At 37.4% G+C, this 17,430-nt stretch overlaps 1 protein-coding gene across 1 annotated transcript in view; it reads left to right on the top strand.

Annotated features, from left to right (window-relative positions):
- Positions 1-17,430, top strand: part of LOC102866193 (ankyrin repeat domain-containing protein 26-like) — a 188,640-nt gene that overhangs the window by 20,341 nt on the left and 150,869 nt on the right. Inside the window, exons 5-7 of the mRNA XM_006887109.1 lie at positions 2,639-2,773; positions 7,268-7,338; positions 16,232-16,265. Of these exons, the coding sequence (XP_006887171.1) occupies positions 2,639-2,773; positions 7,268-7,338; positions 16,232-16,265 (240 nt within the window). The remainder of the gene's footprint in view (positions 1-2,638; positions 2,774-7,267; positions 7,339-16,231; positions 16,266-17,430) is intronic.

The raw sequence follows: 17,430 nt of genomic DNA, 5'->3' as shown, positions 1-17,430 counted from the left end.
GGGATGGGTGTGTCAGAGGCAGTGCGATTGGCACAGGATAGAGCAGGGTTTAGGGCTGTTGTACATAGGGTCGCTATGAGTCGCAAATGACTCGAAGACACTTAACAACAACAACATAAGCAGAAGGAAGGAAATATAATGAAAAGTGGTACTCATTACCCTTCAGTCTGAAAATATACTCTATACTTTATACTCTTCATCCTGAAATTAGACTTTAATAAAACGAGTAGTAATGAAAAGGTAAGACCTTTAGAGTCACACAAGTTTAGTTTAATCCCTAGATTTCTAATTTGACAGATATGTGTGTAAAAAGAGGAAGGGCCACAGGATGACACTATATGAAACTTAACAACTTCACAAAGGGGAACTGTTCCTGTCAGAAGCATCAATAACACAAAACTAATTTCCATGAGGTTAGACATGCTCCCATACCTCTTTCTACTCATCTCAACACCAATCTTACTGCTTTGCTGAGTCCAAAACCTGATGTGATAGCTCACTGACTATACAGAATCATGTTAAGGAAAATAAAGGGCTATAATGTAGGTTAGTAACAGAATACAGGTCAGGAGAGACAGCTTATGAACTGTGCTCACAAATATGTCTTCCTTGAGTGTCACAGCTTTAGGCCAGTGTTCCAGAATTCTCAGTCCTGCCAATATTCACTTTCCACCCCCAGTTATCCAACAAACTTGGGCAAAGTTTCTTTGCTCTGATTCCAGTGGTGGTGTAGTACCCAGGTCTCATTTCACCTCTGGGTTCCAATTTGCCCATGGCTATTGCTGCTGTAGGTATAGCTGGAGTGAAAACATCTGATCAGGAAGGGCATCCTACATTCTCTTGCTTCCTTCTCTTTGCTGGGTTGCAAATGACAAAATTAACCAATCCTCTTATTGATTAGCAAGACTAGACAATTCTCTTGTGGATAGGCTAACATGTCCTATTCACATATTCCCACCCATTGACATGATAAAGTCAAATGTTGTCTAGGAAAATTCATATTAAATGGTAAACTCTACAATGTGACCTTGTGAATGTTACTTACTATCACAGTGATTTTCCTGGCTTGAAAAGATGGATAATCATCTATCCTTCAATGATAATTGGATGTCATGGCCAAAAGATAGTGCCTAGCTGTTACTACTGAAGTCCAGATTTATTAGACCACTTGAGACTTCATATCTTCTGAGACTGTTATTCTGAAATACTCTTTGAATCTTGAACCAAAACTATTCCCTGAGATCACCTTTTAGCAAGACAACAGATTGGCACACAAAATAAAGGATATTGCCCATGAGTACAATGCTCCAATAAAATCTACAAGCAAAGGTCAGCCATCACTCTAAGCAAAGATTAAATGATAAAGGTGGATGAGGAGGAAAACTGAAGTACTGAGACCAAAACAACCAGAATGAAGCTCCATAATAGATGGAAAAGAGGTTAAGATTGTTAGCAATTACAGCTTGCTTGGCTCCACCATCAACACTCAGCAGTCAGGAAATCAAAAGATTAATTGCATTGGGAAAATCTGTTGTCATGGAACTCTCCAGAGTGCTGAAGAGCAACGAAGTCAGTCTAGATACAAAGGTGCACCTAATCTAGGCCTTAGTCTTCTCAATTACTTGTTATGCTTCTTAGAGCTGCACAATGACTAAAGATGGTAATAGAATGGATGCTTTCGAGTTGTGGTGCTGGAGAAGAGTCTCGAACATGCCATAAACTACCAAGAAAACAAATCAGTCTGTCTTAGGGCAAAACCAAGTCTCTCCTTGGAGGCTGGGATTTTTGAAGCTCCGCCTCACTTACTTTGGGCATGTGGCCAGGAGAGAACAGTTCTTAGAGAAGGGCATCATGCTCGGAAGGGTGGACGGACAGTGTAGGAAAGGAACACCAGTTGAGATGGATTCATTCATTGAATGGGGCAATGGGGGTTGATGTGTAGGAATTATTGAGACTGGCTCAGGACAGGATAGGCTTCAGCTGCTGTACATAGGGTTGCTTTACATTGCAGGTGACTCAATGGCACATAACAATAATAGCATACTATGATAGGTTTGGAAGCAGGAGTGGCATCCACTTCCTAAACAATATTCCTCTGGAAATTCTATGAACTTTGATAAGTGTTGATAATTGTAGAGGGGCTTCAGGCCTTTTGATCATAAGGTCACTATGAGTCATCCTTGCTTAGAACACAACCAACAACAACAACATTCACATATTCCCACCCATCCCCAAGGGCAAATGGATAAGGAATAGGATAGGGAGCCATTTTGAACAATAAACCCTTAATACAACAGAACTAAATTATAAAGAGAGTATATGAACATCTAAAATGCTTATGTCTCTTTAAAAACACACAAACACTCATTGCCTTGGAGTCAGAAACCAACTCATAGCTGAGTTTCCAGTGGGTTTTAGAGGTATTAAGTTGCACAGGAAGAAAGTGCCCTTTTTCCTACTGTGGAGATGCTGGTGGTGGATTTGAACCACAAGAGTGGCACTGCATTTTGAATTAACAATGCAACTCTCTTATGATTAATTCTACAGAGGCAGTCTAGATCATAGCTTGGTAAAATGTAGCAAATTAGTTGGGGAAAATAACGTTCCTAAGGATGAAATGATCTCTTTGTCATTTTAGAACAGCTCTCATGCTTGCTGTAAATTATGACCCAGCCATAGTCAAACTGCTGCTTCAGCAACATGTTGATGTTCTTTGTAAAGATAGCCTTGGATGGACTGCAGAAGACTATGCAATTGTAGGGCATAAACAAATGTAAGTGTTTGCCATAAAACCGTGGTCATTGCTAACTAACTTGAAAACCTTGCTTCCATCAAGTGGGTCCCAAATCAAAGTGAACCTCCTTTATGTTTATGAGGAGGCTATAAATCTCAAAGGTAATAGATTGTCCATCTTCTGCTTAGGAGTAGCTGGTAGATTTGAACTATGTGTGGCAAAACCTCTTGATTAGCTCAGTAACATACTATGAACTACACCATTCATTGCTAATTCATGAAATTAATATTCTAAATATTACTATTTATATATAACAGGTGAGAAAGATAGCCCTGGAATGGTAATGAGTTGTTCCATATCAGCAGCCAAAAACCAAGCAAAACATCTGATGCAAGGTTCTTAGATGGAAAGAAGTGGTTATGGGGATTTGGAGACTTTTACCTTAGGAATTCTAACATTACAAATTTTGTTCCAAGTATAACCTCTATGTATTTAATATAATAGGAAAACATCTTGGATTTTCTAATTCATTGATTCTTGAAATACCTGGCTTAACAGATAAACTTGCATTTTCCTTAGGGACTATCTCCTATACCCTCCCATTGAATTTTCCAAGAATCCTAGGAATTTGCTAAGGTTGCAAGATTGACCTTTGCTTACAAAGATGTTCTTCCAGAGCTAGATTAGATCTCTCACAATCTTTCTGTTATTGTTGTTATTTGGGGGCAGGGTGTGTGTGTGTGTGTGTGTGTGTGTGTGTGTGTACATGCTGTCAAGTCAGATCTGACTGGAACAGAGGGAAATTACTCATCCTTCTCCCATGGAGCATCTGGTGGATTCCTACTGTGTGCCTTCAGAATTGCAGTGCAGCTTCTTGACACTAAGCCACCAGCTCTCTAGATCCCTCACAATCTTAAGTGTTAACCCACACTTACACATCCAAGTTGGAGTTTCAATTGTGTTTTTAAATGCTTATATGCTTATTGGTTCACCCATTTTTCTCTAAAACACTGGCATCCTGCTCTGACAACTAGGACCTTGCTCCTCCTACTAGTTTATGCCACCCACATAGTGAGCAAATGGACCTTCCTCGTGCCCATTCTGAAAGCCTTGTATGTTGTTATTGTGGGTGCTGTTGAGTCGAGTAGACTCATAACCACCCTATGACCAGTTGACCTTAACCCTGCCTTGTCCTGTGCCGTCCTTATCATCTCTGACACACTAGAGCCCATTGCTGAAGTCATCACATCAGTTAATCTCGTTGGGGGTCTTCCTCTCCTTCCTTAACCCTCCATCTTTCCAAGTATGATGCTTTTCTTCAAAGAATAACCTTACCTAGCTACATGTCCTAAATATAAAAGATGAAATTTCATCATCTTTGCCTCCATGGAGCATCCTAATTTTTTTCCGAGACTTTTTAGCAGTCCATGGGATATTCAGTACTTTTCTTCAGCACCACAACTCAAAGACATCAATTCTTTTGTCATCATTATTCATTATCTAGCTCTCTGATGCATAGCAGATGATTGAGAATACCATGGCCTGAATTAGGCAAGCCTTAGTCTTCATACTGCCATCATGGTTTTTTAGCATTTTGGAGAGATCTCTAATGCCAGTCTGGCCCAATGCAATATGTCTCCTGATTTTCTAAATGCTGGTACCAAAGGTGTTATTGCTGATCGAGCAAGGTGAAATAATTTACCACTTCAATCCTTTCTCCATATATCATAATGTTTACTGTTGGTCCTATGGTGAAAACTGTTTTATTGATGTTGAGATGTAATCTATACTGAAGGCTTTAGTCCTTGATCTTTTGCTACAAGTGTTTCATGTACTCATCACTTCCAGCAAGCAGAGTTGTGTTTTCTGCATAACTCAAGCTGTTGATGAGTCTTCCTCTAATCCTGATGCCACATTTTTTTTTGTAGAGTCTGCTCAGCATGCAGACTGAATAGGTATGGAGAAAGTATACAACCTGGACACACTCCCTTTCTGATTTTAAACCATGCAGTGTTCCCTTACTCCACTCAGACCAGCTTTTTGGTCTAGGTATAGTTTCCCTCTGAGCATAATTAAGTGTTCTGGAATTCCTTTTCTTCTCAATGTTAGCTATAATTTGTAATAATCCACACAAATGCCTTTGTATGGTAAATAGAAATTCTACTCGTTTTCTCTGCTTTCATTCTGTATCCATCTGATACCAGCAGTGATATCCCTCATGCCACAGCCTCTTCTAAAACTAGCTTGAACTTCTGGTCAATGCACTACCTTAGCCTTTTTTAAAGAAAGTTATATGCTATGAATAAATTTAGCGCACAATCATTTAATCTCCAGTCTCATTTCTGTCATCATATCCATACTTTCCGACTACCATTCCTTACTCATGGTTTCCAACTTTTGCATTCCAAGTATCAAATAATTATTAATATCTCTTGATTGCATGTTTGATCAATTTCAAACTGCAAGTGATGGTAGAAACCCTCAATCTGCTCCTCTTTCTCTTTAGTTGTTGGTACTTATATTTGAATAATAATCATCTCTTTAGAGCCTTATAATATGCATATGGATAGTAGTATCCTGTCTCAGCATTCTATTTCAGGTTGGATCTTGAAATTGCCTTTAACTATGAAAGCAACAAATTCTTCTTCAGTCTTTCATTACCAGCATAGTAGATCATGTGACTGTCTGATTCAAAGTGGACTCTACTTGTCCATCTCAGTTCTTTAATGCCTTCATGCATTCCATTTCATTTTTTACAACCCTTGTGTTTTCATACTTCATACATTGCATGTTCCAATTAAATAGCTGTTTGTATCCATGTATACTTGTTTTTTAACAATTTCCTATCTGGGCTCCAAGTCTATTACTATAATTACATCTGTTCCTCTGTTCATTGGTTTCAAAGGCCCATTGTTTTGGAAATGGATGGTCAGTTCTTCTTCCTAGTATGTCTTAATCTAGGAACTCTATTGCAACCTCTTTACCATGGGTGACCCTTCTGGTACCTGAGACACTGGTGGCACAAATTCCAGCACTGGAGCACCTCACAAACTACTCCAGAACAGCAAACTGACAGACAAGTGCTGTACTAATAGGGACAAATAATAATACTCAAGCCTTTACACATCTAAGATGAAGTAATTGGCAACATACAAATCATTCAATAGTAACAAAACTGACAAATAGGTGTACCTCTATATGCAATCTGTAAAGAAAACTAGGTGTACAAATATCATAGCACAGGACATTCTTTTCAGATTTGCCCCATAGCAGCATGGCCAGATGGTGTCCAGGTTGGAAATATTAGCACAGACAGAAAACCTGGTAGATTCAAACTACTGAGATTACTATCATTTAATAGAGCAGCTAGTAACATCACCTCACAATTCATTACTTTTGAGTCAGAAATGAGTCATAGTGGCCCTCCCTTGGGTTTTCAAGGGTGGTATTGTGTGTAGGAGGAGATTATCCATCTTTATCTGGAGCAGCTGCTGGTGGATTTATATCACCAAAGAGATGTGACTGTAGAGCTAACTCGGTAAACTATGCTATGAGAGCACCTTAATACATAAATACTTTGAATAAATTTAGTTATTAACTACATGGTACCTATTATGCCTTGAAATTACAAAATACAGAGTTGTTGTTGTTGTACTGTATAGAGCTGTAACCAATCCATAGCTGACCCACAGGTGGGTTTTCAGAGGAAGTTAATTCCCCCCTGGGAGGAGATTGCCCATCCTTCTCCTGCAGACCACCTGGTGGCCTCTAACTGCGTGCCTTTGGGATTGAAGTGCAGCTTCTTGCCAATAAGCCACCAGAGCTCCCCAAACACATAGTAATAACTAAAATTAGGATTTAACATTTTGTAAAAAAAAAAGTGACATGACAGAGGCTTTGACAAAATACACACACATTGGGCTTTATTCAGGATTCCAAAATCATTTCAGTAATAAAATAATTCTTTCCTAGTCACTATTTCCCTGATCATTTTTCAGAGAAAATCATGTCATTCAGTCTTTCTAACAAGCTGTGAAAGCAGGCAATGATAGCTCTGTTTTATGGGATATGATGTTAAGCCTAAAAGCAGTGACAGGTGCACTATAAAAAAAGTTTGTTAAGAATCTAAGACCGCTTCTGAGTTCAAAATATTCTCCATTGTGCCATGCAAAGTCTAGTTTTCATGGAGCTACACTGCTATAAATTCAGTTCCTACCTTCTCTACGCCTTTTAGGGAATGTCTAGTAAACAGCTTATACAGATTATCTATTTTTAAACAAATAATGCATGCATTATATAATTTTTTAAAAGCATGGATCCCCCTTATACCTTCTTCATCTATGTGCACTATGTATGTTAAAAATGTATGTATTTTTGGTGAGGGCATATGTGAAAATCCAGTGCAACTTTTAAGTGCATGGGATGAAGATTCAAGTTAGCACTGATGTTATATGAAATATTCTAAGATTTTAAAGCATATTTGGAAAATGAATATAATTTAAAAAATACAAATATCTCATTTTTCATTCATAGCAATGGCAAACAAATTGCTGATTACAGAAAAGAAATGAATATTGAAGGTCCTTCTGAAAGTGACTGTTCTGGTAAGACTTCTTATAGTGGCATTACTCTTGGTATTCCCACCACAGAGAAGGTAAAAGTAAGGAAATTTTGATAATGCAAAAGTAATTTTTATAAATAAGTGGATAGATTGTATATATATATATCTTTTCATATCATACAAATTAGAATTATTGAGGTTAATTACATTCTGAAATAATATTATCTATAATTTATTTAACTGTGGCTCCTGAAGCCCAATAAGGTATTTTGTGTTCACTTAACAAATAACTATGAAGTGTCTTTTTCTTATTTAAGGGAAAGTTTACAAATCGTAATTGTATTTGTTCTTCTTTCAATCATTAATAGACATTTTACTTTATAACATTAATTACAACAATGTAATTCATAAACTACAATTAAAATAACAGTGTTTATCAAACAATACAGTTAATGCAATTCATTAGTTATGTATGACCAGTATTTTATACTGCTTTTCCTGTCATCTAATCAAATAAGTGTCTATTGTCTATTAATTTTTACTCCCCTCCCACTCCCAACCGTGGTAACCAATGTTTCTCTTTTTGAATAAAACTTTATTTAGCTTTTAATAATAGTGATTTTATACAATATTTGTCCTTTTGTGACTGCTTTAAGTCACTAAGCATAATTTCCTTTAGCTGTGTCCATGTTACGCAGTGTTTCAAAAGTTCTTCACCATTCTGTAGAGTTCCTTAATATTCCATTGAGTAGGTTGGCAACAGTAAAAAATAGACCATAGTTTTTTTTAAACATTTTCCCCTTTGATAGACACTTGGGATGTTTCCATCTCCTTGCGTAAGAATTCCACTAACATTTTAATGAGTAGGTCACTTCACATACTCATTCTGAGGCCAGTTAGCATCACATAGATTTGAACCACCAGAAAAGTGGTCCATTTGGGTTAGCAGTGCAGCTTCCTACTGACTATGCCACTAGAGCTCACTGATGATCTAACTGTTGTTGTTAGGTGCCCTTAAGTGGGAACCAGTGCATAGCTGATTCTCATGGGAGGAGAGTGCTCGTCATTCTCCTGTAGAGCACATGGTACATTCAAATCACCTGCCTTTGCATTGAAAGTGCAACTCCTTATTCAGTATGCCACCAGAGCTCCTGGAAATCCAACAATCAGCAGCTAAAACAATATGAACCTGAGTTGTTAGTGGTTCAAAGTTGTCATTAAGATCATTATCTACCCTTGCCCTGTGTTCCTGTCAGTATTTTGTTTAGCTTTCCTTCAGAAAGAAATTATTAGCTTATTGCTCTCGAGTCAGAGCTGACCCACAGCTGACCCCCCCAGCATGTTTTCACTTGTGTTCACTTAACAGATAATTCTGAAGTGTCTTTTTCAGAGGAAGTAAATCACACAGCGGGAGATTGCCCATCTTTCTTCTGTGGAGCAGCTGGTGGATTCAAACCATGTGCCTTCCGCTTGGCAGCACAGCTCCTTACTACTAGGCCACCAGAGCTCCCTTTAACAGTTGGCTCCAAATTTCATATTCTTACATGACAGTTTCCAAAGGCTGAAAGATATGCTTTCCTTCATGTTTCTTTTAAATAAGATGTAAACTGAGAAACTTGCTCATTAGTAAAGGAAATGGGATTGCTGGGGTTGGTTTACCATAGTAGAATTTCACTTCTGGGAGCTAAGGAAGGCCCACACTCTTTGGGTCCTTGAGATGATATGCTTCTAAACAGAGTAGTACTTGTCCAGCAAATAAGAACAACTGTTGGGAGCCAGCACTGCATAGAGTCATTAAAGAATTTTGACTAACAAAAGGAGATTTGAGCACTCTGTTTATGGTATAAGCAATAATCAGCAAGATTTTTCTGTAAAGATGAGATATTCTTTTTTTCTTTTCTTTTAGAGAGGTGTGCTACCTGGAAACAAGAGAGAGGTAAGGAAAAGTGGCCACTGGAGCAGGGGGGAAGGGAAATGAAAGCACAGGGAGAACACACCAATGACTTAGAAAGCACTTCTTTTAAAATGAATGTGATGTTTTTTGTTTGTTTATTCCTCTCTCCCTTGCTTCTAATTTCTTTTAACCCTCTTAAGTTGATTCTGTGTCCAAACTTTTCCTAAGCTTTTTATATTGTTGTTGTTGTGTGCCATCAAGTAGGAACTGACTCATAGCTAACCCTCCAGTTGGTTTTTCAGAGACAGTAAATGTCATAGGAGGAGATTGTCCATTCTTCTCCCATGGAGCAGCTGGTGGACTTGAACTGCATACCTTTGAGATTACAGCAATTTGAGATTCTTACCACTGGGCTACCAGAACCTATACCATAATTAAGTATCTCTAGTGGCTTAGTGATGAATAAAAGCCACATGATTCAAATCTACTACCTTCTCTTCGAGAGAAAAATGAGCCATCTCTTAGGTGGTTTTCTTCCTCTGAAAACCCCCTGAAGAAACAACTAGGTCTCTGTTCAACTCGACGGTACATAACAACAACTAGGACATATAATAATTGTTCTTTCCTGATTGACTTATGTCACTCAGCATAATTTGTTCCAGTATCCTCCATGTTGCACAGTTATTTCACCTAATTTTTATAATTTCTTAGCGATGCATAATAGCCAATTGTGTGAACTAGTTTTTTCAGCTACTCATTTGTTCAAAGGCAGTTGAGTTGTTTCTAGCTCTTTGCTATTACAATAATGCTGCAATATATATGGGTGTGAATATGTCAGTTTGTGTCATAGTTCTTGTTTCTGTGCAATATATACTTGGTAGTGGGACTGCTGGATCAAATAGGATTTCTATTTCCAACTTTTCATAGTAATTGTACCTTTACCATTCCCACCAACAATTAAAGGACTTTCTGAGCTCTTCACAGCCTCATCAGCATTTGTTCTTTTCTGTCTTGTTGAGCGCTGCTCTTCTTGCTGGAGTGAGGGGATATAGGATATCTTGTTTTGATTTGCAACTCTCTGAACAGTAATAATCTTGAATGTTTCTTCGTGTGTTTGTTGATGGTCTGAATGTCTTCATTGGTAAAATATCTGTTCATGGCCTCTGCCCACTTTGTAATTGGTTTGTCTTTTTCCCGCTGAGGTATTAGAGTTTTGTTGGTTTTTTTATAAAAAAAAAATAGAGATGAGTAGCTTGTCTGATGCATCATTGCCAAATGCACTTCCAGTCTGTAGGATCTCTTTATTATGCTTTTGTAGGAGGCTTCTTTTGTTGCACAAAAAGGGTCCAAATAACCTATCTTGTCCTTGGCTGATTATACATCCATTATATTTGATTGTCTATTTATGCTCATAGTTCCTTCTTATTTGTGCCAATTTTTTTTCTTTGGTGATTTTTATAGTTTCATATTTTATGCCAAGATCCTCAGCCCATATGGAGTTACTTTGTATATAATGTGAGGTCTGAGTATTGTATCTATGCTCATTTGGAATGCTGACGTATAATTGTCTATTTGAGGGTATCGTTACTAGCTTTTGATACAAGAGTTATATTAACCTCATCGAATGAGTATAGAAGTATTCCATCTGGTTTTATATATACTGAAATAGTTTAGGCAAAGTTGGTGTTGATTTTCATCAGTAAGTTTGGTAGAATTCACCAGTGAAGCCATTTGGGTCAGAACTTTTTTTGAGATTGTTTTGTGAACTGGTCAAAGTCTTCTTAGAAGATAGATTTTCTTCAGATTTTCTCACTCTGTTTGAATTAATTTAAGGAAGCTAAGAGTTTCTAGAAATTTGTCCATTTCCGGTGTTATTGGTGTTGAATCACTTATGACTCAGAGTTAACCTATGAAAAACAAATCGGAACCTTGCTCTCTCATGTGTCATTCTCACGTTCTCTCATATGTGCAAATTCATTGTTACAGTCATTGTGTTACTCCTCTTGTTGGGGGGTCTTTCTCACTTTCTCTGACCCTCCATATTTCCCAGCATGATGTCTGTTTCCAAGGTCTAGCCTCTCCTCACAACATGCCCAAAGCATATGAGACAAAGTTTCACTATTCTTGACTTTAAAGAATACTCTGCACTTCCTCCAAGACAGACCTGTTTGTTGTTTTGAAAGATCATGGAATAATCAGTATTCTCCAACACACAATTCAAAGGTACTGATTCTTCTTGTGTTATCCTTATTCATTGCCCAAATTTCAGATGGATAAGAAGCAATTGAAAAGTCTATGGATTGAGTACACCTTAGTCTTTAAACTGAAATTCTTGCTCTTTAAAACTTTGGAGAGGTCCTTGATAGCAGATTTTTCTAATGCAGCACATCTTTTGATTTCTTGAATGCTGCTACCATGGATGTTGATTGTGGGTCCAAATAAAATTACATCATTGGTAACTCAAATATTTTCTCCTTCTATCAGTTACCACAGTAGTGAAGATTTTTTTGTTTTGTTTTGTAATTCACATTGAAGGCTGTAGGCTTTGTTCTTCTGCAGTAAGTGTTTCAAGTTCTCTACACTTTCAGTAGGTATTTTTGGGTTATCTGCACAAGGTCGGTTGTGGATGATGAGATTCCCCCCAATCCTGATGTCACATTATTCTTCATATGGTCCAGCTTCTCAAATGGATAATTCAGCATGGAAGAGTTAAAAAAAAATAACCCTGATGCACAGCTATCTGAATTTAACCATGCATTGTTCTCCTTTCTGTTCAGACTACAGCTACTTGGTCTGGGTATCGATCTCACACGAGCAAGATTTCATGCTCTGAGAATTCTCAATGTTCCTCTTCCTTTGAACAATGATAAGGATGACAGAAAAATTGATGGCTTTGAGTTGTGATGTTGATGACAAATACTGAATATCCCATGGGCTGCCAAAAGAAGAAAAAGATACGTCTTGTGAAAAGCGCTCCTTAGAGGCAAGGATGTCAAAGCTTTGTCTCTCATATTTTGGACATGTAGCTAGGCAAGGCTATTTCTTGAAAAGGGACATCATGCTTGGAAGGGAGAGGGTAAAGGAAGGAGAGGAAGATCTGAACAAGCTGGAATGACATGGTGACTTCAGCAATGGGCTCAAGTGTGTTGGACATGATGAGAATGGCACAAGATAGGGTAGGGTTTGGCCATACATAAGCTTGCTACAAGTCATACTTGACTTGATGGCACCTACAAACAACATCAACAAGTTCTGCATAGTATTCTGTCATTATCATTTTTCTTTCAGGTGGTTCATTTGGGACATCGCTCATTTCCTTATTCTGGTTATGCTTGCCTTCTCCTTAGTTGCATTTGTTTACTTGCCAGAGAATTGTCGAATTTATTAATCTATTCAAAGAACCAACTTCTAATCTTGTTTCTTCTGATTGTTTTTCCATGTTCTGCTATCTGTTCTTTCCTTCTAGAAGCTCTTAGCCAGTGGTGGATAATTCATTTTAAAGTGCTGGTTTGTGTTCTTCTCTTTTCATTTGTGAGTGGTTTTTTGGCTATAAATTGATGTCCAAGTATGATTTTTTGCTGTGTCCCAAAATTCTGGTATGTTATGTTTTCATTTTCATTTGTTTCAAGAAATTTTGAAATATCTTTTCTGCCTCTGAAAACAGACCACAAGGGTCCTTCTCAACTCTACGGTATACAACAAACAACAGTATGTTACCCAACAGAACCCTGGTTGCCTAGTGGGTAGGGAGTGTTCTGCCAACCTAAATACATCAACTGTTCAGCGTTAGAAAGATTAAATTCTCCCATAGGATTTACAAGTTCTGAAAACTAGCTGACTGTGGCTTGATGACAATGAGTTGGGTTTTTTAGTTGTTACCCAATGATACTCAAGCAGGACTTTATTTAGTTTCTAAGTTTTATAGCACTGTGAGCTGAATAGACGCTTTAAACATTTTGTAATTTATTGAGGCTTGCCATATGACCTACTTTATGGTCTATTCTAGAAAATGTTCCTTGTGTACTGGAGAAGAATCTATATTGTATTCATGTTGAGTAGAATGATCTATATACCTCTCTACAAGATCCAGTTAGTTAATTTAATTGTTCTTTAATTTTCTCTCTAGTCTTACTGTTCTTCATAGAAAGTGGTGTATTAATGTATAAACAATAAAGGACCATGGGTAGCTCTGTAGTATTAGAGGTAGAGCCCAGATTTGAAGTCAGTAACAATGAGGAGAAACAGTTAAAATACCCTTTAATAATTGAAACATGGAATGTAGGGAGCATAGACATAGGAAAGCTAGTTGTAAAAAATGAAATGGAATGCTTGAAGATCTACAGCCTAGACATTAGTGAAATGAGATAGATGGCATTGACCAATTTGAATCAGACAATTGCCTAATAAACCATGCTGGGAATGAAGAATTGAGGAAGAATGGTGTTGCATTCATAGTTAAAAGGACAATTTCAAATTCTATCCTGAAGAGCACTGTTGTGATAGAATACTATCCATTTACATATAAAAAAGACCTGTTAATATGACTATTATTTAAAAAGGCACATCAATAGCTAACAACAGCAGAGTGCTGAGTGAGGGATGCCCTTCCTGGTGTTGGACAATACTTTAAAAAAAAAAGTAGCTAAAAACAAAGAGGAGGAAATTGAAATTTTTACCAAATTTTTCAGTCTGAAATTGACCAAACATGCAATCAGGATGCATGAATGAAAATTTGTGACTGGAATGCAAAAGTTAGGGGAAATGAATAAGGAATGGTAGTCGGAAAGGGTAGACTTGGTGACAGAAATGAAGCCGAAAATAGAATGATTGAACTGTACACTCATTGATGTGTTTGTCACAAATACCTTTTCAAGAAATACAAACAGCTGTGGACTAATGGAATGCACAGGAGTCAGATTGACTACATCTGTGGAGGAATTGTTGGAGAAGTTCAATACCAGATGTCAAAAACTGGCTACTTGCTGACTCATGTACTGGTTCAAATGAGGCTGAAGAAAATTAAAACAAGTTCTCAAGAACAAAAACACCACCTTGAGTCTATCCTACCGGAATTTAAAAACTATCTTAGGGGAACAATTTAAAAGTGATATATGATAGGGTATTAAAGGTTATCACAAGAGTCCAGAATTAAGGTTGCATAGTGGTGTGTACTTGGGGTAGTGGGAGGGTTGCAGGGGGATTGTATAGCAATGAAAGAATTTTTCTTTTGCTTTTCAAAGAGAGGAGTGATCTGAGGGGGTAGGGGTGGGCAGGGGAAAATGTGCAACAATGAATGAATGGAAATCCAAAATCTCTGTAAATGTTCATTAAAATTAATAAAATATTTTTTTAAAAAGGAATATTTTTGAGGCTTTGAATACCAGTAGTGGGGGGCCAGATGAGTTGTGGGATAACAGAAGATCAAGGAAGGAATGCAGCCTTCATTATGGATTGTATCACAATGTCAAGAAAACAAAGATTGTTACCACTGGATTGTTAGGCAGTGTTGTGATGGATGGAGAGGAGATCGAAACTGTCAAGAATCTTGCTTGGATCCACATTAACACCCCTGATACCAGCAGTCAAGAAATAAGGAGATGTGTTGCAATAGGAAAATTTACGGTTAAGGACCTCTTCAATTTACTGAGGAGTAATGGTAACAGTTTGAGGACTAAGGTGCGTCTGATTCAGGCCATAGTTTTTCTGATTACTTGCTATGCATCTGAGAGCTGGAAAATATTTAATAAGGATTACAGAAGAAGAATTGATGACTTTAGCTGTAGTGTTAGAGAAGAGCACTGGACATCTCATGGGCAACCAAAAGAACAAACAGGTATGTCTTTGAAAGGGTGCAGCCAGAGTGCTCTTTGGAGGCAAGAATGAGACTTCACCTCACATACTTTGGGCATGTTGCTAGGTTTGGCTATTCCTTGGAGAAGAAGATGATTCTGAGAAGGGTGAAGGGTTGGTGAAGGAGAGGAAGACCCTTGACCAGGTGAATGAACACAGTGACTGCTGCAATGGGCTCTTGTGTGTGAGGATGTGTTGAGGACGTGTGAGGATGGCACAGGATAGAAGGAGAGTTCAGATCTTTTGTTCATAGGGTCACTATGAGCCGTACTGGGCTCAATGACATCTAACAAAAAAAAAACAAAAACCAAAAACCTCTTTGCTGTTCAGTCAGAGACAACTCATATCAGGCCCTCCAGTGGATTTCCCAAGTTGAAAGTAGTAGAAAAGATTGCCTGTCTTTCTCCCAAGGAGCTGCTTGGTGAATTCAAACTGTGAGAAAGATGCAGTCTTTCACTGAATTAGCAGTGCAATTGTCTATGCACTATGCTTCCAGAGCTCCCGGACAGAATGAAGGAGAATTCTTCAAGTGCACGTTCTCAAATATCTGCAAGTCCAACTTGGCAATCATGCCTTATGAAGAATAACAATTTCAGGAGGTCTAGTATATGAAATCTTCTCTGTAAAACTATTATAGTTCAGATTTTAATTTTTATGCTCTCTCAGCATTTTATCAATAACTAAAAATGATAAAATTTAACATGATAATGGTTCTTAAACTTTTGGTGATTACTTAACAAATATTTGTAGATAAATTGATGTGACCATTTTACATCAGGACATTATAATCTAATTGCTTTATGTGGCTCATCTGGCAATAAAATTCTTGGAGAAATTATTTAAAAATTAAACTAAAAACTGTGTTTTAATTATTTGCATGATCCATTCCTAATATATATTATGCTAAATCCCATTATGTATATAAAACAAGATGTTGTTGTTGTGTACTGTCGAGTTGGAACCAATCCATAGCTGACCCTCCAGTGGGTTTTCAGAGACAGTTAATTGCATGGAATGAGTTTGCCCATTCTTCTCCCTTAGAGTGGCTGGTGGATTCAAACTGCATGCCTTTGAGACTGCAGCCTAGATTCTTATCACTAGGCCACCAGAGCTCTCTAAAGCAAGACAAGGCATATAAGTTTAATAGTCTGTATTTTTCTACCTATTTATGTAATTGTTTTTTCTTTACAAGATGAAAAATTAGAAGATATTGCTTCAGTAGCCAGGTAAGATATTAACAGATTTTTAAATATCTAATAACTAAGTAAATGCAAAGAAAAGGAGTAAACATGTGCTGAATGTTTTTCTGAGGAAGACATCATAATATGTGCTTACCATTTGTGTAATATTATTGTTGTTATTTGGTGCTGTTGAAGCAGTTCCATCCCAGAGCAACCTTGTGCATAGCAGAAGAAAATGTTGCTCTCCCCATGCCGTCTTCACAATCATTGCTTTATTTAAGCCCATTGTGATAGCCACCCAGTCAATTGTTAGGATTCTTCCCCTTTTAATAGGCATAGATCAATATTAATTAATTAATTAAAATACAATGTGTATGAAGGATTGTATAAAACACAATGTGTATGAAGGATTATAAGCAAACCAATTATTTTTTTAAATAATGTATTTTTTCCTCCTTTTTCACCAACCTTCTGCATCGTTTTTGTCTACTGTCAAGTCAGAACCAACTCATAGCTGATCTTCCCACATATTTTTAGAGCAGTAAATCACATAGAAAAAGATTGCCCATCTTTCCCCAAGGAATAGGTTGTGGACTGAACTGCGTACCTTTGGGTTGACAGTGCAACTCCTTACCACTAAGCCACTAGAGCTCCCTAGCCTTCTACATTACCAAGCATGATATCTTTCTTTAAAGGCTTGTCCTTCTTGTTAACTTGTACAAAGTATATGAGTTAAAGTCTTTGTTTTCCTAATGAGCATCCTGACTGTACTTCTTGCAAGACAAATGTAATTATTCCTCTAACAGTCATGATACACTCATGACTATTGTCAACATGACTATTGTCAATTGAAAGGCATCGATTCATCTTTGGCCTTCCATATTCACTGCCCAGCTTTCACAAGCTTACAAAGTGATTGAAAATACCATGGCTCAAATAAGCCACACATTAGTCCTCAAATTGATATGTATGCTTTTGCAGCATATTTTCCAAATGATGTATGTCTTTATTTCTTGACTGCTGCTTAAAAAAACCCCAAAATTTAAATTTATAGGGGTTGGGGATATATAGATAGATAGATATAGATATAGATATAGATATAGATGATATAGATATAGATATAGATGATATAGATGATATAGATGATATAGATAGAGGTAGAGATAGAGATAGAGATAGAGATAGAGATAGAGATAGAGATAGAGATAGA

This window comes from Elephantulus edwardii, unplaced genomic scaffold (assembly GCF_000299155.1).
Source record: "Elephantulus edwardii isolate Elephantulus edwardi_28Jun2011 unplaced genomic scaffold, EleEdw1.0 scaffold00054, whole genome shotgun sequence".
NCBI lineage: Eukaryota > Metazoa > Chordata > Mammalia > Macroscelidea > Macroscelididae > Elephantulus > Elephantulus edwardii.
Note: the sequence above shows the minus strand (reverse complement) of the source record. Positions and strands in the feature narration are given on the sequence as shown.